The sequence below is a fragment of the Crocodylus siamensis genome, chromosome 1 (assembly GCF_052110815.1).
Source record: "Crocodylus siamensis isolate JL-2025a chromosome 1, ASM5211081v1, whole genome shotgun sequence".
NCBI lineage: Eukaryota > Metazoa > Chordata > Crocodylia > Crocodylidae > Crocodylus > Crocodylus siamensis.
Window position 1 is genome coordinate 370,082,756 of NC_143395.1, and position 25,575 is coordinate 370,108,330.

The following is a 25,575-nucleotide window of genomic DNA, read 5'->3' on the forward strand; positions in this document are numbered from 1 at the left end:
TATCCTTGAGGTATCTGGAGACTTACCAAATTCCCTTAAGTCTCCTCTTCAGAGTAAATAATCCTAGTTCCTTCTTTCAGCCTTTCCTCATAAGTCTTGCCTCCTAGGTCCCTAATAATTTTTTTTGCTTGCAGCGGACTTTCCAAATTGTCTTGAAGTGTGGGGCCCAGAACTGGGCACAGTACTCCAGGGCTAAGTACAGTCAAAAAGCCCAAGGCCAAATTGATTCAGTCTTTGCAGGTTAGTTTAAGACACAGAGATTAAACACTGAGAAACAACTGGATACACATTAACTTTTGATTCGGAAAATACAGCCAAGTGCCTGCAGTGGCTCAGGCCAGAAGCTGGGAGGCACTAGAGCATGCCTTGGTGGCAAATAGCCAGCATGGGCTGTGTGTTCGCTTCCTATTTCCTGCTGCTGTTGAGGTTTCTGGAATTTGCAGTCCAAAATCACAGCAGGACTCTGCAGGGTTGCTCATCATTTTCAGGGTTGCTCTTCATTTTCTCTTCTTGCTTTCAGGTGCCTCTGGGATTTATAGTCCACAGCTCTAGCCAGAAGTAACTTCCAGTAAGTTTAGTAGGGCACAGCAGCTTTGTACTCGGGGAAGGGGGGTTAACTATGGGAAGTGGGGTTTAACCCCCCTCCCTGGCTCCAGACTCCAGCTGGGGGTTGCCAGGGGTGGAGAGGCAGTCCCTGCCCTCCCCCACAACCCCTCTGCTGGAGCAGGCATCACAGCTCAACCCAAGGCTAGAAAGCATGTTGAGATGCTTGGGGACTGTGATTTAACTGGATCCAGGAAGGAGTCTGGGACAGAAGTTTCATAACGTTTGACCCAAATCAGTTAAGTCTGATATTACATTCAACCAGGTTTATCTTAAACCAGTTTCAGCCATTTTGCAACTTGTTTATGTGCACTAAACTTCTGTTCTGTTACAGGTTTAAATCAGTTTCTGATCACTTAAACCAGTTAATGTATAACATCTGTCCCTAGCCCACGTGAGGCCTCCTCAGTGCCAAATCGAACAGAAAAATTACTTCCCTTCATTTACAAGTGATATTCCTGTTAATACAACCCAGTATGCTGTTGTCCTTTTTTTGAAACAAGAACATGGTGCTGGCTCATATTCAGCTTATGTTCTACTATAACCACAAGGTCCTTCTCTACAGGACTACAGCCTAGCCAATCATTTCCCAGTCTATTTGTACATGCAATTATTCCATCTCAACTGCAGGATTTTGCATTTATCCGTATTCAGTCTCATTTGATTATAGACCATTTCTCCAGGCTATCCAGGTCATTCTGGGTCCTAGTCTTATCCTCCAGAGTATCTTAAACTCCAGCCAACTTGGTGTTGTTTGCAAATTTTTAAATCACGTACAGGTGACTCTCGCCATTCGTGGGGGATACGTTCTCATATACCCCGTGCATGGTGAAATCCGTGAATAAGGCACTGCTTTCATTTACAGTGTATGTTACAGAAGCATCATATGGTATTTGGTCTGTTTTTTAAGAACATGAAAAATTGCCACAAAAATATTGTCTAGTCTTTTTGTCCCTTTTTCAGATTGGAGAAAAGGCAAGCAGGGTAAAGGGGAGGGGAGAGGGGAGCACCAGTCAGTTACTCAACATTTTTATTGACTTTCCACATTTATTATCCTTTGCCATTTACTTCTATTGCAGAACAAAAATATTTATAAATTTTAAGTTTTTTTAAAGTAACAACTTTTTATAACTTCTACATTACTAATAACAGGAAAGCTTGAAATCACTAGCTCAGGCAAATCATGGATAAGTCTCAGTATGGTCTCATGTAAGATAAGTAAGTTCTCACAAATCCTTAGGCAAACTATTGATCAGTGGAGTGCGTAGTCAATTTCCATGATTGGAGAAAACCTTCATTTACTTTTTCCAAAGCTCTCAAATACAAGAAATCGTTCAACTTATATACACGTTTCGAGTCATAAACACTAATTCATAACTTAAAAATCATAATTTGTTATGCAATTTCCAAACTTTGACACCTCTATATAATGAATAATGAATAAATAATTTTAGTCACAAACAACTCTACAACATTCGATATTTATGTTAGCACAATATATACGTGAAAGGTTAACTGCATTAACAATAGTGTTTTAGAGTTGCTTCACCTGATACAAGGTGAATGAGAAGTGTTGCAGAACTGTTTTTCTTAGGAGTGTTTTATTGGCTAAGGCATGTTCTTAAGTTGCAGCTGGGCTAGCCATATGAAATCTTTTAAGGCCTCATACGAGAAGAATTCAAATCTCTACTCTTCTTTTGAATTATTCCATTTTATACTCCTGAAACTCAGAACACTCACATGTATTGTAATCATAGACATTTATTCTAAGAGCTTGAGGACACTTACATCTTCAAACCCTTATATATTATGCCAGTAAAATATATTACACAGCAAAAAAGGAAAAGTGACCTATTGGTTTCATGTAATATTAGCATCGTAGCTAGTTCATGTACTATTGTACAGGTCTTCTCATAGGTCATTTAGCTTTTCTAGGCATTAGTATGCCAAGTTGCTGCAGTTCTCTGTTTTTAGTTTTTATGCATATGCATTGGATTAGAGAGGTATCTGTTGCTCAGCTTGTATCAATGTGGAATATATTTTAACTATAAAACCTATAAAATATTAAAAATTTAAATTAATAAAACTTCTAAACTTATAAAGCTGAGTAGCCATCCCCAAATTAAAATATACTGTACAAATTCAATATGAATAACTGCTTTGCCTACTCTTACACAAAACCATGCTAATACGAGACAAATTCCATGATATGTCACCTATACAAAAACTTGAATGGGAAAAAAAAGGCATCTGACTTAAGATCTTTCAAGGGAAACAGTAGTTTTCAATTGTGCCTTCTTTTTCTGCAGTACAACACCTTCTTATAGTAAGATCTGATTTGCCAAAAAAGGCTTTCTTGGAGGAAACACATGTTGCCTTAAACATATGGTAATTTTTTCACTGTCCCTTACTGGGCCAGTAGAAATTGAGTAAATTCCTTATGATATAGGAACTCTGGAAATACAAAATACCTGCACTGCAACAGACTATAATTACATAATAATACTTTCCACAGAGTTTCGTTTTAAGAATATTAAAAATGAAGCTAGACTATACCCCCATAACCATAAATATCAGGCAAAAAGCTATTTTGGGAAAAGTAGGTTACAAATGTAAAGGTTCTACATGTAAGCCGGTCACACTGCCTGGCCGGTCTTCAAAAAACAGCAGAAACAGGAGAAAAGCAGGGACTGCCCCCTTTCTCACTCCACTCAGCAGCCAGGTAGCACAAGGATGACTTCAGACACTCCTGCATAATCTTTCTGGGAGCTACTTCAAGAAGAAGTCTGAGCTGTTGGCAGTGCAGAGGAGAATAAAACTGAGCCACATTATGATTAAAAGAACCACTGCAGACATATAAACCACTAAATCTCTTGACTTGTTATTAACTGAGTAAATGCATTGTTACAAGAGCAGGCTGACTTTAAAAAAAAAACTGAGAAAAGACTATTCACTAATGGGCATCTCTTAGTTATACATTACCTCTCTGTGGATCACTCTTAATAGGTCTGCAACTTTACGGTAAAGTAAGGATTCCTACAGTAAAGAATCGCATCAAATTAAGTCCCTCTTCAGTAAATCAGTGTCAAGAAAAAAATCATTTAAAATAGAACGTTATGCAGAACAGTGCTCACTTGCAACATATTTACATGTAAAATGTTATCGGTATGTTCCCCCAGGAGCTCTTAACTAAGGCTATATCCAGAATAACACTAATTACATGAGAAGGAAACATATGATGGTGACCAGTATCAAAGTGGCTCTTTAGTCATCCTGGTACCTAAAGTTATGATCTCTGCCTAGGCTACAATAATGGTTTTTAAGCAAGGTTTGAAACTATTTTTCTCTTTGTATAATTATTTTAATTTAAAGGAAAATATACATACTTAATCATTTAAAAATAAAATAAAAATGTTCCTTCCCCTTAGCATCCAATCAAGAAAAATTTTTTACATGTCTACTAAAATATATATCGCCAATAGCCATTGTGGGATCATGAAAAAGTTGTAGGAATGTATCCAGGTTCTATATAATTCTACACCTAGTTCATACTTTGGATAATCACAGACTATACACTCCATAATGTCAAATATTTTGACATTTTTAGGATATAAAACTGATTTACTTGTATACACTCAGAAGTTCATCAGATTACTAAAACTGCAGCATTAGTATACTTTCTGAAAGTAGGATGCAGTATAAAACAGAGTAATAATGCACATAAAAAAGTAAGGGGAAAATGGCTTGATCATTAAACAGACAAATTTAACATTCTACTGAAAGGAATAAGGACAGCAGAAGCAAATGAATGTTTTTATTACTGACCAAAAATGGCTACATGCTGTCATGAACAGTTCTTTCCATTTGCATCCATCAAAATAATTTTAAATCTATATTTTTTGGTTCTGGAAAGCACTCAACACAGACAGTGTAAGGGAATGGCCAGGCTCTCGCTAAATGTCTTAAACCAATTGTATCACCACCTTCTTGTCATTGCATGGTAACACTCCAAATTCAAAATGCACAAAAATAAGAGACAATGAATATTGATAGAACGTGGACTTCTTTGGAAAAGCAACTTATGAGAGAAGCGCCTGAACTTGATGAGGAGATCTGTGTAGTATGGTTTCTGGTTCCTTGTATTCATTTGTTGGATTCATCACAGCTGCATACAATTCATTGTAGGCTCTGCAGACCAGTTCTGTGGACTGTTTTATAATTTGCTCTCTAAAAAAAAAAAAAAAAGAAGGATCGTATGTGATTATACAGTGTATGGCCAATGCTCCACTCAAGGCAGTCAATATGATCAACTTTCCATCAGCTGGTGGACTGTAAAGACACTTAGACACCAAATTTTTCTTCCCTATCTTACAGCCTGAATCAAATAAAACAGGTTGAACATTACACTGGTCAGAGATCCAGGACTTGCTGTGGTTTGTTTCTGACTAACAATATTACTGCATGCGAGTCAGTGTGGTTAAAATGTCTTACTCCTGAAGCAAGAGTCTAAGCCTCAATCTAAAATACATGCTGAAAGTCAGCCCAGCTGTAAAATGGGTACCTACTTATTTGGGCAAGGGAGCTGGATGTGATGGTAGCCACATCACTCCCTTGTTTGATCCTGGTTACAAACTGGAGAACCTAACCAGGCTGGCCCAACTGATCCCATGGCTTGGGTAGACCTCCAAATATTGCAATAAGTCTTGTCATTTTTATTCTTCTAAGGCAGTAGTGTTCAACGTTTTGGCCCTGAAGGCTAGATAAGTGGGCATGGCCCTTCTAGTGAGAAAGTTTTTTTCCTAATATCTACCTAAATTTCCCTTGCTGCAACCTGAGACCACTGCTCCTTGTTGTCATCCGCCCCCACTGAGAACATAGAGAGCACAGAAACAAATTGGCTCATATAAATCAATTGTAAAACTTGAGTTAAAACAAGTTGAGATAAAATAGGTATTTTAAAGTTGTGAACAGCAGCAACAAGTGAATTTTTTCAACAACTAGTATTAATGGAGGGTCTGTTGTTAATCAGTGAATTAGGTTTTCAGTCACCATGACAACATATCATTTTCATCACCAACATAGACCACTGCATTTTCTAAAAATACCAACTAATTTCAATCCTACACAAACTAAAAGGGAGTGCTATTAGAGTCATAACTAAAAATATGATACACAGCTTTTTCAAACATGTCATTTTTAAAATTAGAAAGGCAACAATATACATAAACAAATATTGGAGAGCGTTTTCTTCCTGGTTATAGAACTAAAATGAGATGTGAATTATCAAAATGAAGCAGCCACATCACTAATGCCCTGTTAGTAATATAGGATTTTTTGAGACAATGAACACTTAGTTCCAAACAGAGTATATAACAATGTAAATTGTCACTCATGATTTAAAAGTCACTTTATTTTTAAAAAAACCATTTCAAAAGCAGGCTGAAGGCCTATAAAACTGATTTGAAATATGAATTATTACAACTTAAATTTATTAAATATCAGTTTATAATTCTCAAATGATACTATGGTATTTTTTCTGAATTTTTCAAAACTGCTATAGATAAAAATCAAATATTGAATAAGTAGAGACCCTGATTCTACACATAAACACTTCAGCAGGTAAGTAACTTTACTCATGGGAATAAAGTAAAATAAAATTTTTGCTTTAAATTACATGCAAGTAACCATTTGAAACTTCAAACTATTTTTATTTACCAATTTATCTTTGGGCATAATATCATTAAAACAAAACGCTGTTCAGTGTTAACAATAAAAAACTACAGAGATTTTTTCAATACATGAAAAATTATTTTGTGACCGATAATTAGAATTCTAAATCCATATTTAGGCACCTAAGTACAGGATTTCTAAAATAAGCTGAGTCAGAAATCTGCATAGTTTGATGAGGAAGTGCAGTCTGTGGAAAAACTTCAGCTTTCTTTTTTAATAGAAGTGCAATGTATAAAATGAAGGGGGTGGTTCCACAAGCTATTTTCTTACTTTTTCATTTGAGTTTGTATTCTCAGGATGCTAACAAGGCCTTGCACTTTTCTTCAACATGGATGAGCAGGTTAAGTTTGAAATTTCTTTGTGGAAAAATAAAATCTATGTAAAATCTGGAATTCTAGAAACAGGAAACTGAGACCCCTCTACACCCTGGGGAATCACAACTGCCAGGATCCCTACGGCTTGAGATACTTAGCCTGGACATGATGTACCCCTGAGGTTTGGAGCTGATGGGGCTCACAGCCACAAGGGAGACCCTGCTACACATGCAAATTAAAGCTGGATAGCAATCAGCTACAAAGTTAGTACACATTTTCAAGGTCTAACTTGACAGCTGGTTGGAGTTTTTTGTTGTGTGATAGCTACTTTGCACACGCAGCTGATCTCACACAATACCTGTAAAATATAGAGGGGGCCTAAGGGAAACAAGTACAAAATCACAGAAAGACAGGAAAACAGGGCTAGAAGGGACATCAGCAGGACATCTTGTCTACTTAACTCCCTGCTTAAAGCAGGAACATCCTTATCTATTTTATCCTAGATAAATATTTGTCAAATCTGCACTAACTTCCAATTATGGATATTTTGCCACTTCAAGGTAATCTTTTCTAGTACTGAACCATTCTAGTGGTTAGAAAGGTATCCAACCTAAATCTCTCCTGTTTAAATTAAGGCAACTACTTCTTGTCCTATTCCTTATAATCACAGAAAACAGTTGATCACTATCCCTTTTTGCATTCAAAAAGCATTATCAAATCCCCCCTCAGTCTTCTCTTCTTCAAACTAGATCATTCCATTTCTTCCAGCCTTTACTAACATGTCATGCTTTCTAGCTTTCTAATCATTTTAGTTCCTCTACTCTGGGCTCTCAATTCATTGACATCTTTCTTGAAGGGTAATCTTAAAAACTGGACACAGTACTCCAGGTGAGGTGAAGTCTCACCAAGTACTGAATGGAGTGGTAATACAGTAGTATTTCCTGTGCCTTGCAATACTTTTAAGCGTCTTGCACTACTTTTAATAAATATTACATTGTTGCCTCATTCAGCTTACAGTCCACTATAACCCCCATGTCCTTTTCTCCAGTACTACAGCCTATCCAGTGATCCCTCATCTTGTTTGTTCATTGTCAATGCATTACTTTGCATTTATCCTTACTGAATTTCACCTGATATATTTCAAACCATATTTCCAATTTAACAGTGTCATTTTGAATCCTAATACTGTCCTCTAACACACCAGCTACCCCTCTTAGCTACCCAGCTACATTTCATCTGCAAAATTTACTGAGTGAAATTCTATCCTCCAAACAATTAATGAAAATACTGTCCTAAACTTGAGGAACCTCATCTGATACCAGTGGCCAGTCAGCTGATAACCACGATTTAAGTATAATGATCCAACTAGTTATACATCTACCTTGTAGTAATTTCACCTAATTTCACCTTACCTTACTTACAAAGAAAGTCCTGGGGGACAGTGTCAAAAGGTTTGCTGAAGTCCAGGTGTATCATATTCATATCTCTCTCCCTGTACATAAAACCCATCTTCTTGTCATAAAAGGAAACTATGTTGGTTAAGCATAACTTTCTCTTGACACATCCATGTTGGCTATTTCATTTCACCTTGCTATCATATATTTAGAAATACACTCTCTGATAATATGCTCCAGTATCTTTCTATCTAAATTGGATTGACTGGTCTGTAAATAGCAGGGCATTGCTCCATTTTTTAAAGATAGGAACTATACTTGCCCTTTTCCAGTCTTCTGGGACCTCACCTGAGGTCTCACAGATAACACCCAATGGCTCTGCAATTATCTCATCCAATTTGTTGAACATTTGTTGGTTCCCCAGGGAAAAGCAGTGGCAGAGCACCTTGTGCCACCATTAGCTGCCCCCCGGGGAATGCCTGTGCCACATGCCCTCTGATGTGTGGAAAGTTACCCTGGGTGGGGTAGGGGAGACTGAGGCCAATACTGGGTTGGCCTCGCTAGCCTTGCATGGGGTCCTGGGGGCCTCCTGGGGCTGCAGCAGTGACAACCCTGCTGCTTGGAGCCAGGCTGGCAGCCTCCAGTTGGTAGGGCCGTGCGAACCTTCAGTAGTTGATTTGATTTGGAGGAGATTCAGCAGCTGAATCTCCGAATCTGAATTGAATTGGGAAACCCATTAATTTCTCTGAATTGAGCTGGAAGCCTCCGAATCGATTCAGAGAGATATGGCCATAGACCATACAGGTAGACACTAGGCAGTGCTGGCAGGAGCAGCTGGAGGAGCCCCAGCTTGAGCCAGCAGCCCCGAGAGAAGCTGTGGAGTCTGGGGGGAATGATCGGGTAGCTGCAGGATTGAACCGGGAACTGGGTGTAATGATAGAGAGCTGAGGGAATGAACAGAGGCTTCCCCCCCAGCTCCCAGTTCAATCCCCCAGCTCAGCAATCATTCCCCCCAGCCTCCATGGCTTCTCTGGGGGCTGCCAGCTCAAGCCCTGGCTCCCCCGGCTGCCCTCCTGCCGGGGCGAGGCAGGCAGTGCTGGCAGCCCCAGGAGAAGCCGTGGGGGGTGGGAGGAATGATCAGGAAGCTGGGGGAATGATTGGGAGCTGTGGCATTGAACTGGGAGGAATTATCGGGGGCTGAGGGAATGAACAGAGGTTTACCCCCAGCTCCCGGCTCAATCCCTCAGCTCCCAATCATTCCCCGCAGTCCCCACGGCTTCTCCCAGGGCTGCCAATACTGACTGCCTCACCCCGGCGGGGAGGCAGCCAGACGAACTGTGGCTTGAGCTGGCAGCCCTGGAAGAAGCCAAGGGGGCTGAGGGAATGAACAGGGGCTTCCCCCAGCTCCTGGTTTGATTCTGCAGTTCCCAGTTCAAACCCCCAGCTCCCCAATCATTCCCCCCAGTCCCTATGGCTGTCCTAACCTGTGTTTGTATGGGGATACAAGTGTACAAGCCCTTGCACACTTAATACTGGTTAAGGAAAAACCAACTCTCATGGATTCTGTTTTTTCCCCCCACAAACTTCTTCCCCTTGGGAACCTGCCTACACCAGCTCTTGAGTTTGTTTGTGTGTGCTTTTCTGAAGTCCGGCATTCTGTTCTGCTGTTTTTCTTCCTCCTTTCCTTCCTTTCCTCACTCAGGTTCATGAACTCTATTCACTGTCACCCAAGTTAACTTCCAGCTAATTCCCTCCTTACTAGTAAGCAGCAAATAAGAGCCTCCTTCTGTGTTGTTTTTGCACAAAAAGGCTGTTTCCAATGCAATCCAAAAACTTGCTAGCTAGTCTGTGCACTGTTATCTTCTCAGCAGATATCCTGGTAACTAAAGACTCAGTTATCTGGAAACCTCAATCCACAGTTTTAAAAGGCAGATCCAGCATCTTTCCCTTATTTGGTGGCCTAGAGAAGACACTCATCACAAAACAGTTCTTGCTGTTTTCCCACATTTACATTAACCCACAGTCTTTCAAATACCCATTTTAGTGAATAACTAGTAAAATGGAAGTAAAGAACATGTAAATAAAAATCTGGTTTAAACTGAAATGGCTACAGCTTTTTGTTAAAACAAAACAAAACAAAAGCCCTTTATCCGTCATGGCGCTCAGTGACTTCAATGGACAATGCAGGTGCTCAGTAACTGTAAAAGTCATGCCAGCGACCCATAATTTTGATAGCACTGCTAAGGATCCAAAGTCAATAAAAAACAGGTGGCAGCCATTTTCATTTTTCAAATGGGCAAAAGGTTAAGGATATGATTCTCAGAGGTGCCAAGTGCCTGCATCACCTATGGATTTTAATAGCTTTTAGAAGAGCTAAGCACCTTTAAACAATCACAATTTACTCACCAAATGTCATAAAATGAAAGACTGACACCAAAACAAATTCTTTAGACTCCCAACCCTGTAGGCAAGAGATTGGACTGCAGAGCTGCCCCTTTAAATGGAGTCATGACTACACATTCAGCAAAGGGATTAAAATTAGGGATCTGTCATCTAAACGAAGTGCTTTCACTGGCAACAGTCACACTAAGAGTCAGTCTGGAAAGTCTAAGTACAGAAGTAACACATAGGAGGGGGAACAAATGTATACGGCTGGAAACTATGCATTTTAGCAGTCTGGTACCCTACCAAGTATTAGAAATAATGGTAAAAAAAAAAAGAGGTGTTATATACCAAGTTTTGATAACAGCTCTGCTATTGAAAGTCTTGCTAATGTTAATTGTGCCAGCTGCATCCCACTTTCATTTCCATATTTCAAAAGTGCACAACACTGACACCTAACACACGGCTCTGTGGAGATCTACAGGAAAGGTCAAGGTGCCAAGCTACAAAAATTAACGTTACAGACCCCATAGGTGCTTTGTGCAACAGGGCTGAGAGGTTCCAGATACTCATGGGGAAAGACTTCGCTGAGTATCTCTGGGCGGGTCCACAGACTCTCTCTCCTACATTTCTCTCTCCTTCCCCTTGACCCTGCTCTTCCATTGCAACAAGCACTGCTATTCTGACTGCAGCCATTCCTCTGTTACACACAGGATTGCAAAGCCTTCTACTCAAACAATCTCATTTCTTTTTGTTCTGCAGAACAACGGTTGTAGGAACAACACAGAAGAGACTGTTACTAGGAATGTTTGTGGGTATAATGTCTTATTGTGCTTCCTCTTTATGTCTCCTTGTTTCCCCAGGATATTCCAATTTTCAACCATGAGCCCTGCAAAGGATACAACATATCTAATCACTCCATGATTTCAGCTGGCCTTTTGGCCCCCTCAGAATATGGGCCAGACATGGTGAGTTGTCATAACTGCTAACTGACCACAAACTGCACAAACAACTAGTTTATACTAAACAACTAGTTTATACTAAAATATTCTATTACTTTTATTATCTGGCCTCTGTTAAATAATAATAAAAAGACTACTGATTGTATAGTCTTAGAGATTCAAATCATGTTATCATTTTCAGAAGCGATCACTCCAGAAAAAAAAGAGGTGCTGTGGTGTAAGGAACCTGGCACTGCCATTGCCAAAATGTTGGAGAGGTAGGGCCCCAGGGATACAAAACTAGGCAGGTAGAGCACCAAGGCACGCAGAATGCCCAATCAGTATGTTTAGCAAACTTCCTAGTAGCAAAAACATAGGAAACAGAAACGTTAATGATTCTTAAAGCTTTCTCATAGGGGGAAAAATGAGTCATACATGCAGCTGTTTTAGTCATATGATATTGTCCTCTGTCATGCATGCATACAACTGGATTGTAATTGACTGTGAGGTTCCTGAGTTTTGTAGGATTAAAATGCAAGTTTATGCCATACACTACGTAATATGACTATTTTCACAAGTGTCGAGAGGTTGCTAAAATTAGCGTCGAGATAACTTTTTGAACACTGAAACCCATCTAATTTGTTGAATGAAAATATTACAAACCTTCATGTGCTTCACATTTAATTGGAAAGTCTTAGGGTTAGCGTGCCCATATTTTAGAATATATTCATGAAAACAAGAAATATAAATATGCAAGTCCTCACTAATATTTCAAAAGCAGAAATCACAACCCCCCCCCCACAAAAAATAATGTATTAGACTAAACAAGAACAACAGCATTCTACAATAAAAGATAAAAAGTTACAGAGTTCAAGTACAAGTGGCTACAGAAATGGCATTAAAAGAGAAAGCTACAATAGGGAATTATGTAGGGTATTATTGGAAGGCTTATAAAACAATTCCAAAGTAATCTACATCAGAAATAAGGAATTGCTAATGAATACTTTCTCAGTAGGCAACTGCAATTCACTTCACTGTGTCCGAGGACTAGGAAGAAGCTACTTTAAAAAGTTACAAAAATATATCTTATTGATTGCTTGCTCAAGAAGAGTACAACAAAAATTAATTAAATCAAGACTTAAAGGACTATCTAAACTTTCTTACAGTTAAAAAAACCTAATTTATGATGCAGACTATAAAACCATTAAATGTATACTTCTGCTCATTTAAAGCACTTACTTCACAGTAGCACTTAGGAGGAAATTCAGTTGTGGCATTAATAAATTATCTGGAGCAGACAGGTAGCGATCAAATTGAACCTAAAAAAGAAGAAGTCTGAATCTGGGAACATACATCACATCAATAACACCAAAAACTTGTAAGAATATGCAAATTATTTCTAAAACCAAGTTCTCTGAAAAGTGTCCTCATTAAAATGAGACCTCATTAATTAACCAATTAGTTCCTTTTATTTATCTAATTTGAGAATGGAAGGGTATGGACAAACAAGTGACAGCAAGTCAAAGCTTCTCTGCAAAATCTGTTGATGCCTTTGCTCTTACTAATAAGTGAAAAAATTAAATGTGGTAATTTATTCCTGCCTTGAATTTGGGCAAAGTTAACACAGTTTGACTTTCACTCAGCAATTACTATAGAGCAGCTAAAACAAAACTAAAAAGTCCTTGCCCACTTTAACTCCCTGTAATTTGTCTGTCTGCCAATACCCTTAATCAAGTTAGTCCTATAGAGACAACACAATTATGAGAGAATTAAGTGGATTTTTCTCTGGCCAATCGAGACAAAATTATTGCATTTGCATGCAACTCCAGTGAACTTGCCTGAATTTGTACATGCTAAAATATAACCCAGGAAAAGACGGTCAACTCAATGTGCAATAGAGACCAAAAAAGCCAATAAAATGTTGGGCATCATTAAGAAGTAAACAAAAACAAAAGAGAGACCATTATTGTACCATAATCCAAATTCATGGTGCTGCCACATCTTAAATTCTCTGTGCAGTTCTGGTCTGCACATCTCAAAAAGGATTACAAATGGTACAAAGAAAGGCAACCAAAATGATCAGGGACATGGAGCAGTTGCCATGCCAGGAGAGACTAAAAGTGTTAGACTCTTCACTTTGGAAAGGAGAAGGCTGAGGGCAGATATGACAGAAGTGTGTGGGCCAAGTGAATAAAGAAGATAAAACAAGGGGCACCCACTGAAATTAGTAGGGGACAGAGTTAAAACTAACAAGATAAATAACTTTTTTATGCAATGCAGTTAACTTGTGGGATTCATTGCCACTGTAGGTGGCAGACAGATCTAGACAAATTTATTGATGATAGATCTATTAACAGTTGTTGAACAGAATAGTTGGAGATGTTATCTTTGACATCTTCAAACCAATAATGGTGGATTCAAGCGTGAATATTGGATAGGAGATGGATAACTTTAGATTTATCCAGTTCAATGCTCTCCATTGAGCATCCACTTTTGCGACTGCCGAAGACAGAATACTGGGACGGTAAGATGCTTTTTGTGTTCTTACTGGCCTGAAGAGAAAATTCTGTTCAGATAATCTTTATTAAAGGTAACAATAAGTAAGCCAAGCACAGTGTAGTTAAAGAGCCCAACCTTTTAAGAATTTAGGGAGGAAAAGGTCTCTCTCATAAAAACCATATTTTATATGAAAAACTACTGAGTTATAGTATACGCTGTCGTCTTTTCAGAGAAAAACTGCACTTGAAAAGCTAACTGAGAAGGACTGAGAATTCATTTAAGCTGGATACTGAACTGTGCAATTGCCACAGGTGTAAATTAACTTCTTCTTGCTCCTTTGGGAAAAACCATCAACTGATGATGCAACTAAAAACAATTCTAGTATATGTCCAGTACCTCACTTGTAAGCTTCACTTAAGTGCTTTGATCAAATTAAACTTTTAAATTTTAGTATAATTTATATCTATAAATTCTTGTACCTCAGAACGCAGAGGCAAAAAAAATTCAATGATTGGAACTAATTACAGTTAGGTATGTGCTCTCAACAATTCAAGATGATCCACAGTGTAACATTCTTGGAAGAAACTTTGTGTTTCTCAAGGTTCCAGAACCTGGTATTTTATTACTATCAGTTCATAAATAATTTTATATTTGTACTATTTCTTCAGGTCAAATTAAACTTAGGTCAGATACCAACTATTAAAAACAATTAATATATTCCAAAACATACAACCTAATGGGTTTTTAAACTTTGAAAAGAGTGGGATATGTTTTATGTAAAGCATTACACAATACATTATCAAACATTTCTCCATGCTATTAATTTGATATAAGGAACAGTTAATTTTAAAGTCTTTGCACTAGCTTGCAAAAATAAACACGTTTCCATCTGTTAAAAATACCCTGAGTCTTGAATTATTCCTGAATTGATTTTTTTTCTCTTCCAAGTAATGTAATTGATTTGTCAAGATTAATAGCAATGAAGTAACAGCTACAATGTCTAAGATCCTAAAACAAATGCAGTTTATTTTAATTTTATTAGAATTTACTTCTATTTTTAGTACATAACTATATTTTAGCATGGTCTATTAAAAATGGATTTTAGAATTTACTTTAACTGTCAAAGTTTGATGGAAGAGCCTGAAAAGTTTACAGAAGAAACAGATATTAAATGTCAAAACAGAAAGTATACTTTTACACAAATATGATCTGTGGCCTATGAATTTATCAGTATTTGTTTTTTTTAAAATGGTGACAGAACAAAAAAACTGCAAAAAATGACAGAACAAAATGCAACTTACCATTGCAGCCTTCAGTGACACTGAATCCAAACTAGGCAAATTTGACAGGGGACCCTAAACATAATTTGTCAAACAAGGAAAGATTTATGTGACTGTATAAATTATGAAATAGTCCTAAATTTTACAGTAATTTTGCCATACCTGTAGGGCAGGGCCTAGGTCTGACTATCTGCCCTACAAATCAATCACTACACAGGTGATGGTACTAGAAAACAGTAACAACAATCATTAATTCACACTATCTAAATTATGTTCAATCACTTCCTTAATTAAAGATGGCTAACACTGTGCTCCTCATCTGTCCACATAAGCCTTCTCTTTCTTCTCCATTACCAGTGATAACAATGCTACTCTCCCCACCAAGCAGTCTAGCTACCTCACATAGTTTAATAACATCAGTTTTGAAAATGGTTTTGTAAAATGGATGGATGAATAATGACTAGGACATCAAATAAGCACCGTTCTGGGTACAGCTGCATTTCAAAACGGTTCATCTTAACATTTCCCTATTGAGCTGAGGCATTGCATATCTTTTTATGCAACAGAATCCTAAATCTAGAAATTCTTCTCTTCAGCACAATACACTACTCTCTATCTATACACAGTATTTTTTTCTACTTTCAAACACAGAGAATAATGTATTCATGGAAGCTAAAAGACATCAAAAACAAAAATACACTTGAAAGGAAAAGGTTTTTAGCAATACCTGTAGCATAAACAACTGTAATACATTATAATGCTTAACACGGAGGAACTATGACTACAGTTTTTTAGTGCTTTCTAAAAATCTTATTTAGATTTAAACAGTGCAGAACAAAGATACCACCAGTTTCTATAATTCTAGGCCAAAATTAGGTATCATAAGAAATACTACCTCTTGAAACTATAAAATGCTTACCTGTTCTGGCTTGTATTGCTGCACAGAGTTGTATATATGGCTTAGACCTGCCCTAGTTAGCACATAAGATGCTTGTTCATTTATGAGTGTATCCAAGTGTGCCTCAACCTGAAATGTGGAGGATAAAAAATACTTCTTGAAGAAAGGTTAAATAGTAGCTTTATGAATATCTTGCAAAATTGCCCAACTTTATTTTTATACATACAATGAAGGTCATATTTGTTTTATTACTCTTGCCTGATCTAAAGGAGAAGCAAAAACTTCTATTACTCAACAAGGAGACAGCTAATAGGTAAGGAGACAGATAATAGATAGATAGCTATAGTACATATACTAAAAATGTTGCTGATCTCTCAGGAAAGCCTAATTTTGCATTTGGATATTTTCATCAGTTTTCAAGTTGTTTATGCTAAACTTTTTAAGCAAATGATTTATGTTAAGTATTTTTAATCTATCAATAAATCAATACCCTTCTTATGTCTGACTCAGATTTCTCTAAAATTCATTCCTTTGTTCTATTCATAAAACATTTTCAGGAAACTGTCAAATGTGTCACATCTAGATTCTACATCTTAAGCTGCAGAATAAACTGATTCCAATATTATTTGAAGAACAGAGCTACTAGGTGGAAGCCTACATTTGTAAGCTAATATTAGGCATATGTCTGAAAAGGTATTCAAAGTTTGTAGTCTGCAAGATCATGGGAAGGTTAACTTTGTAGTTGGATTGATAGTGACACTTACCTGAAACTGTAGCATTTCTAGACGTTTGTCAGTGAATTCAAAGAGAGCCAAAGTAGTTTTCATCATATAAAGTGAATTGACCATAAATGTTGCCATATCAGCTGTGCCTAAATTACTTGCAGACATAGTACACGTCTGTAATAATGGATCCAACACACAGGAGAGAACCTAAAGAGAAAAAAGTATGCATGTGCTATGAGACTTCTGAACTCTTTAGGTAATCCCCATTTGACTTTCATTAACTATTTCCCAAAGCAGAATAAAGAGAAATGAGAAGCTCTTGTTTAGATCTGGGAGGAAACTGCTCTGAATCAGCAGGTAATTGGCTGTCATACTGATGGGCATAATATAAGAACCTGAAAAATATGTTCTAACTTAGAAAGATGAAGACCAACCCAAATTAAATGACAGGTGAATGTACAACCTGGAAAGAAACATTTATTTAATGTAGTAATTGGTTAATGATTCAGATACATTCATTCCATACTGTATTATAACAATGCACTTTGGTGGTCAACCCTGTAACCATTAAATATGAGGGCATGAAGAGACCCCAAGAGAGCTGCGGAGAAAATATGAATTCATGTCTTTAAGTCTGTGGTTTTAGATAAAGTACATACACATCTTTAGTAGTCTACTCATGATACCTGTACAAAATCAGCTTGACGAGCATCCAGAGGAACAACAGATGAGTCATGAGATGCCAGAACCTCACGTAGCAACAGAAGTGTTTGATTCAGTGCAGAACTTGGCCCAAGATCTGGAGGTGGGAGTTCCACCTAAAAGAACAGATACCATTATAAAAGTAACTACAAACACACAGAGTGTAAATAGTGTGATATTTATGACACCTTATTGGTGTTAACAGTAAGACAAATAAGCCAGTGCACAGCATGGCATTTAGGAAGACAGATACAATCATAAAATAGTAAATGTCAAGCAGAGGTAGATTTTTGACAGACCTCAAACTAGTTCAAAAGCATACTTTCCTATAACTTTTGCAGTGTTACTATAGAATTTATTATTTACTGCTAAGAAACAAAACAAAAATATTTCCCTAGCAGCCCAGGACAGGATCATGCAATTCACTGAGCTTTTGTGGACATCCCTGAATCAGCTTTAAACTGGATTGACTGACATCAGTGTAACCGTTAGCAGTTCAACAAGGGCTGAAGAACACCTCCAGTGTGGATTACTGAAGCCATGTCCACACAAGCGTGAACATTTGCTTCCCCAAGAAAAAGCAACAGTGGTGCCATGCATCCCCTGGTGTACTGCAGGCTCTCCCGGGTAGGGTAGGGGAGGCTGGGGCCAGTACTGGGCTTGTCCCAACAGCCTTACCTGGGGTCTCCTGAGGCTGCAGCAGTAGTGATCCTGCCACTCAGAGCATGGCTCCAGCCAGCCAGGCTCCCGTTTTGGGTAGTGAATGTTGGGCCTGTCTGTGCTGCCTAGCTTTCATTTCATGCAGGTTTTTTTGACCCCGGAAATCCCAGGGTCAATCTCACCCCTGTGCTGTTACCTTGAACAACAGAGAACACATGAATGTGCAGTCTGCTGCATCACAGACGTGTCTGCGACACCACATACCACATGGCCATGCTCATCTAGACATGACCAGAATGACTGTCCTGAGGCTGGGCTCCATGCTGCCATGGCTACACTGTTATCAGTACCCAAATTAGCCTGGGTTAAAGCTGGCTGGGGGGCAATCACACTTTTGAACTGCAGAGCAAAACTTCGTCAGCCATGTCAGCATTAAGTCTAGTTCTGATAACTGTGTGCATGTACTGCTTCAAAAGTGGCTTATAAGCTGAAGTAGAGAAAAGTTAATGTTAACTGCTTGATAGTCCATTTTATTAAAATTTGAAGTGCTGGAAGTGAGCATGTCATGCTATTCATACAGCCTCAGCTAACGAACAAAAATGTAGACATTTACAGAGGAATAGAAGAATAACAAAGAAACAGAGACTACCAAGTAGACAAAGACACTTGAAACTGGCATCACTACAAATACCCTTCAGAGGCTGCATCTGCATAAAGAGCGTATTCCTATTGAGAAAGTGAAAAATTCCTCTCCCTTTCTGTAGTGGACCTTGACGATGGGCTTTCACAATCTGTGCTTTTAAAAAACATGCATAGCACTGTGATTATAGTAACAAACACAGACTGAACAAATAGAAAGTTTAAATCACGTTGTTCTTGTACTTTAGTTTTCCAGAAGTTATATTGAAATGTACAGTGATTCTAGGTATTTATAGAAATTTGAATCTACATGAGAATTAGGGGGAATCAGCTCTATTCTGAGATAAACCATCTGATTTCTTTACTGGTTTATAATAGTGCTTCTATAATCATAAGAACATAGTATCTTGAAGCAGGCACTTATTCAATCCTGAACAGTGTTGTCGTTTAGTGAAATGTACAGCATTGAATAGGCTCTTCTTGGTTTATTCTTATTGCTATTGATTGTCCCCTGAACAAGCTGTTCTCAGACCTGAACTAGGCCATGTTCAAGGAGACTTTGGCATTAATTTGAGATCGCGATCTGAAGGTAACTTGATTTTCACCATAGCTCATGGCAATAATTCCAGGGAGATTTGTAGATGCCAAGATATTTAATGCACAGTTAATTAATCAAACATCTCGTGTAGACATGCCCTTTGTGTAGTAAGTTAAACAGGAGCACAATGGGGCTATCTCACCAGACATCGGTTATTATACTGATAACAAAATAAATAAAGTGAAAATATTCTATATCCACTCAAATGGATATACAGACTGATACTTTTTTCAGTTACAATGAAATGTATGGTGATTCTGGGAACTTATACAAATCTGAATCTAAGTAAGAATTAGATTCTCATTTAGAATGAGATTCTCTCTTTGTTCATATGATAACAGAATCATGCAAGCTTTTTATTTTTGGGTCTCAAGTTAAAGATTTTTTAAAAAAATATATAGCACCTACACATATGCTTCAACCTCAAGCATCTCGCAAGCTTAGAATGTTACAAACAGTTATTTTGAAGATTTGGAAGCAAACACCATATAACCGTCCAGGTAACAAACGGGCACCCTGCTTCCTTACAGGCGTGTCTCCATATGCTATTATGGCACATTAACTCTAGAGCAATAAACTCAGCAGTTTATTCATGTGCAGTATGTGGAGCTGAGTTGGAATCCTAGCTTGCAGGGAATTCTGGGGCTCAGCTTGCCAGCCTGGGACTGCTCTCCCTGGCTAAGTCTGCTAAGGACAGGCTGGCTGGAGCATGAAGGAGCTTCAGTGTGGATCTAGCTGGCAGTCAGCCTCTGCACCAAAGCACCCTTGTGCCCCAGCCAGCTTCTCCAGCAGCTACATGTGCACTGCTGCAGAGATTTTTACTTCATAGCAGGATAGTACTTATATTTACAAGTACTATCCTGCTGTGGAATAAATTAGTTTCCTCCAGCCTAATAGGGGCACATGATGTCGATACCAAGGGCAATACATGTGCCCTGGGGTGGGGTGGGATGGGAGGGGGTTAATTAGAGCCACTCTCAGGAGCTGCTCTAATTAAAATTCCTGTAGTTTCGCATGTATTCAATGTCTCACATTTCAAAATGGCAGCTCATTAAATGAGCTTCAGTTAAAGTGCCCCTGCCACTATTTTGGGCTCCATTGTGCTGCCATTTGGGGCTCCCTAATGTCCCAGCCAGCCCCTCTGCAGCACACTGTGCTGAGGGAGCAGCCCTGGGCTGGTAGGCTGACCCCAGGGTCCCCTGCAGGCTGGGGCTGCTTTAACCTGGCTCCACATGCTGCACAGGAATACTCATGTATTCAGTAATACAGGTTTCCCTTGATTTATGCAGGTTCTTTATATGCAAATTTGCTATAATGCAATGAGCATATTTAGACCTATAATTTGTTATATGCAAGGTAAGTTCGTTTTTATGTGATCAGCATAGATCCCACCCCCTGCCCAAGCAGGTAAGTCTGTTGGGGAGGGGAAAGGGCCATGGCCCCACTCACCCAAGCCCGGGCTGCAGAGGCCCCAGGAGTGGCTGGTGCCAGGTGCCTGCAGCCGCTGGGCTGCACTGTGCTCTGCCTTTCCCCCTGTGCCTGGGCTCACCCCAGTTCCTGGGCTGCACCGTGCCGTGGTGCAGGCAGCTGGTGTCAGCTGGTCCCAGGGTTGCTCCAGCACGGGCTGGGGCGAGTGTGGACAAGTAGAGCCCCGGGCAGTACTAAGGTCTTGCAGAATGGCTTACATGGCATGCTGGCACCTTCAGCCAGCACTCTTTCTCTAACAGCATAACTTAACCTCCTTTATTTCCTCTTTAGCTTGCGTAGGTGCTGTGTAAAGCCAGTCCAGCACCTTTTCATCAACAGCTAATGGAGACATTGTCTACAGCCACCATGACCATTTCTGATTTAGTTGACTCTGAGTGTTGATTTGGAAGTTTGTTGCCCTCATGTCTCCCAGTTCTTTGGTAGCAGAGTAGAACCTTATACTGTTCTGAAAGTCAAATACGTGGAAACTTCTGTCTGGTACCTGCTTGAATGCATGTAAATTCTTGTTAAGAGTACAGTACCTCATACATTTTAGGCAACACTTGGATAATTTTTGTGTTGCCTGTGTACCTGTCTGTGTACAGCCTGAGAGTACATGTGCATCCCTGGGGGGTCATCATCAGGGACTGGAGTCACTAAGATCAGACAAATGACTCAAGTGTTTGAATATACTTGGAATAGCTAAGTCTTGTATGCAACTCATATCCATGTTTACCTTCCAGGAGATATTTTGAAACCTCTCCACTCATACAGAAAGTGATTTTGGAACTAGCTGCCAATATCTAGGATAAGACTTTGACCACTGTATCCCAGGACAAAAAAATTGGTCTTGTAGTTTCCAAGATCCATGTCACACTTGAATCAGCTTAATTGAACTCTGGGAGCATTTATACACATTTTTTTGTCCTGAAACACACTGGAGATCCACTGCTTCAAAGCAGACTCGATCAAGTGAGTCTGCTCCACGTGCAAGCTGAGGCAAACTGTGCTGCACTGCATACACTTGTATAAGCGGTAAAATGCATGTCAGCATGCAGAAAATGGCAGTGATAGGGTCATCTGAAGTACCTTTTGAACTAAAGCATCTCTGATGCCACCATTTTCTCAGGGCTGATGCGTATTTGCCACTTATATAACTGTAATGTCACAGTGCTGGGCACTTTTCAAAGTACCCAGAGCTGTGTCGCTTGCATGTGTAAAAATACTCTTGAGTTTCCAGTTAAATCATACAACACAAAGAACTTCTTGCTTCAGCTGGGTAACAAATAACCTTCGGCTAACTGATAATTTACTCGTAGGCATGCATTGTGGGAAAGAAATCCCATACATTTCCAACCCTGGAAAATAATGGCTGTGTATTATCAGTATGTGTAAAGGCTGAGCATAGGAAGGGCCACCAGAAGTCTGGTGTCCAAAAAAAAGGACATCCTGTTCTCAGAGTCTTTAGACTGCTATATGACAACAATAAGTAGGAGGAATTGACCTATAAGACTGCCATAGTTCTTGTACGTGTGGTTCTCAGAGGTACTTAGATGACCGTATCAGATCAAAATGGATCCTATCCATCTGTTGGGAGTTATGGTATCCATTGCAATAGTATTTTTATACACTTTTGGGGCATATTTCTATGTAGGAGTACTATGGAGTTGGTTTCTTTGTGTTAGAGGTTTTTATTTTATTTAGCTATTTAGCTGAGAGCACTGGAATAACCAGAGTCAATGTAATGCCACTTTCACTACATTAAGTATTTTTTTAAAAGAGCAACGTTTTAGAGATCATAACCTAATGTAGACTCTATAATATTCTCTGAAAATGCATTTCATAAGTAGATTCCATCAAACAAGAATTCTTTGTCTACAGCTTTCATGCACAGTTTTCTGGGCTTTGTGAGCTGCATTATCTTAGAAGAGCACAACTATCTCAGGGTATGGATATATGAACAATTTACTGCAAGTTCAAAGGGAGGAAGGACTTAACTGCTTATCAGCTACTTTAGAATCATACAAAGTTACAGTTGGGAGGGACCTCAGGATGTCATCTAGTCCAACTGCCTGCTCAAAGTAGGATCATCCCTAAATAGATCGTCCCAGCCAAAGCTTTGTCTAACTGGGTTTTGAAAATCTCCAGGGATGAAGCTTCCACCACCGCCCTGGCTAACCTGTTCCAGTCTTTTACTACCTTCCTAGTGAGAAAATTCTTCCTAATGCGGTGAGTAAAATGACCAAAATGCTGGCTTGCATCCATAGATCCTTCTCAAGCAAATCCCGAGACGTCATTCTCCCCTTGTACTCAGCCTCGGTGAGGCCGCAGCTGGAGTACTGTGTCCAGTTTTGGGTTCCACAATTCAAAAAGTATGTGGAGAAGCTTGAGAAAGTCCAGAGAAGAGCCACATACGATCAGAGGTCAGGAAAACAGACCTTACGATGACAGGCTGAGCGCCCTGGGGCTCTTTAGCCTAGAAAAGTGCACGCTCAGGGGTGATCTGATGACACCTGTAAGTTTATCGGGGTGACCACCAGTATCAGGGGGAACATTTGTTCACCACAGCGCCCCAAGGGATGACAAGGTTGAACAGTCATAAACTACTACAAGACTGTTTCAGGCTGGACTTAAGGACGAATTTCTTTACTGTCCAAGCCCCCAAGGTCTGGAACAGCCTGCCATTGGAGGCGATTCAAGCACCTACACTGAACACCTTCAAGAGCAAATTGGATGCTTATCTTGCTGGGATCCTATGACTCCAGCTGACTTCCTGCCCTTTGGGCGGGGGGCTGGATTCAATGATCTTCTGAGGTCCCTTCCAGCCCTAATGTCTATGAAATCTATAATATCTAACCTAAACTTCCTTTGCTGCAACTTGAGATTGTTTCTCCTTGTTCTTACATCAGCCACAATTGAGAACAGTCTAGCTCCATCCACTTTCAAACCCCTAGATGAAGGCTGCTATTCCCTCTTAGTCTTCTCTTCTCTAGACTAAATAAGCCCAGTCTCCTCAGTCTTTCCTTATAAGTCATGTCCCCCAACCCCCTAACCATTTTTGTTGCCCCCTGACAGACCCTCTCCAATTTGTCCACATCCATTGAACAAAACCGGCTCCAGGACTGACTCATGGGGCACTCCACTTGATACTGGCTGCCAAGCAGACATTGATTACTACTCTCCGAGTTCGATGCTCCAGCAAGTTTTCTATCCACTTTACAGTCCATTCATCCAGCACATACTTACTGTGTTTGCCTGCAAGGATGCTGTTGGAGACCACATCAAAAGCCTTGCTATAGTGATTGTTCATCTGTATGCTCTTACCTTTCAGTAGGTGAAAGTGAAATAAAGTGAAACAGCTACTGTTTAGTCCTCAATGAAAGAGGTAAAATTACTGCAGCTTAGTTTTCACTCCTTGCAGGGTAAGAGCATGCTCATGGACAATTACATTAGAGCCACTGACACTTGATAAAGCCTGGCCACTTTGTACTCCCAGAAACATTTTTGTATGTCTATACCCAGAATGTGGCTCTGGGCGAGTCCAGCTGGCACCTGGCCCCATCCTAGCCTGGAAACCCCCTTCCTGAAATCCTGGTTCCTGTCCAAGCAAAACTACTTAGACCTGGCATCAGAGAGTTCGTGACTTACATCCCCCAGGGATCTCACACAAACCATTTACCAAACAGAGGAAAAGTTTGTGCTGTAGTCTAAACAGGGCTGCTCCCTTACAAAAATCACTTTGTTAACATCGAGAGAAATTCCATCTACATTCAATTTGACAGCTATTATAGCTCTTTTAGCTAGGCAAAGCAGGCTAATGTTTCTATGATGCCTTCCCAAGTTCCTGCAGGGCCTCACACTTTTCAGAGGCTTTGGTTTAGAAGATTATTATTCTCCTGGGATACTAATATGATGCAACAAACCTTAGAAAAGCTCCTTCTGAAGCTGCACAGTATGTTTTTCACTCAAGTTTCTAATGTTAAAGATAACTTGCCTGGTGACAATGGTCTCAATTTGTAGAGTGAGCTTCAAGATCTAATACTTGAACTATTTTATAATCACATACTGCAAGGTAAGATGGTGCCTCTAGTATTCCAAGCATTGACTGAATTCCACCTTTAACGCAGAAGTCATTTTCATCATCCTTGATACTCTGAAGTCCTCAGAGCCTTCGTTAAAAACAGACAAGGCCCTTTGGCAACCCATCAGACCTTTTGTTTGGTTTGTCACCTTGGGCCATCCTCAAATAACTGTCTGATTGCCCTTTATATTACTATACCATGGTTATCCTTAAGCTAGGAAAGTACATAAAGGTTCTCCTGATAAGCCCACCTTCAGGAGACCTTTTGTTACAAATGCTTACAGTGCAAACAAGTAGTTCTTACCTCTCCTCTTATTGGCACAAAGTTCTGTTCCTGGAATTCTGTCTCTAGGGAGGAATCCCCTTCTAATGTTCATTTTACTGAATTTATTTCTGAAATGATGGAACCCAATCTCATCCCTGCACATGAAGCTTCTGTCTTCTAGGGTATTCCTTTAAGGGGAATTTAAAGGGAATTCCTAAACACAGGCACTACATTCAATAATTTTCAGCATTAGACATACTTGATAGTAATTTTCCAAATCAAAGGAAATGATTCTCTTGCTATATTCAAGACTGCTGAGCCTAACCTAGAGTATAGTCTCCAACTTGGGGTACCAAATTTCAAGAAAGATGTGGACAAATTAGAAAACAGTTCAGCA

General features: G+C 39.4%; 1 protein-coding gene across 2 annotated transcripts in view; it reads right to left on the bottom strand.

The window, feature by feature from the left end:
* Positions 1-4,403: 4,403 nt before the first annotated feature.
* COG6 (component of oligomeric golgi complex 6) overlaps positions 4,404-25,575 on the bottom strand; it is a 95,907-nt gene continuing 74,735 nt past the window's right edge. For both annotated transcript variants that reach the window (XM_090027023.1, XM_090027014.1), the window contains exons 14-19: positions 17,453-17,584; positions 16,806-16,973; positions 16,063-16,170; positions 15,165-15,218; positions 12,604-12,683; positions 4,404-4,830 (exon numbers count right to left, since the gene is read on the bottom strand). In XM_090027023.1, the coding sequence (XP_089883149.1) occupies positions 4,683-4,830; positions 12,604-12,683; positions 15,165-15,218; positions 16,063-16,170; positions 16,806-16,973; positions 17,453-17,584 (690 nt within the window). In that variant the 3' untranslated portion in view covers positions 4,404-4,682. The remainder of the gene's footprint in view (positions 4,831-12,603; positions 12,684-15,164; positions 15,219-16,062; positions 16,171-16,805; positions 16,974-17,452; positions 17,585-25,575) is intronic.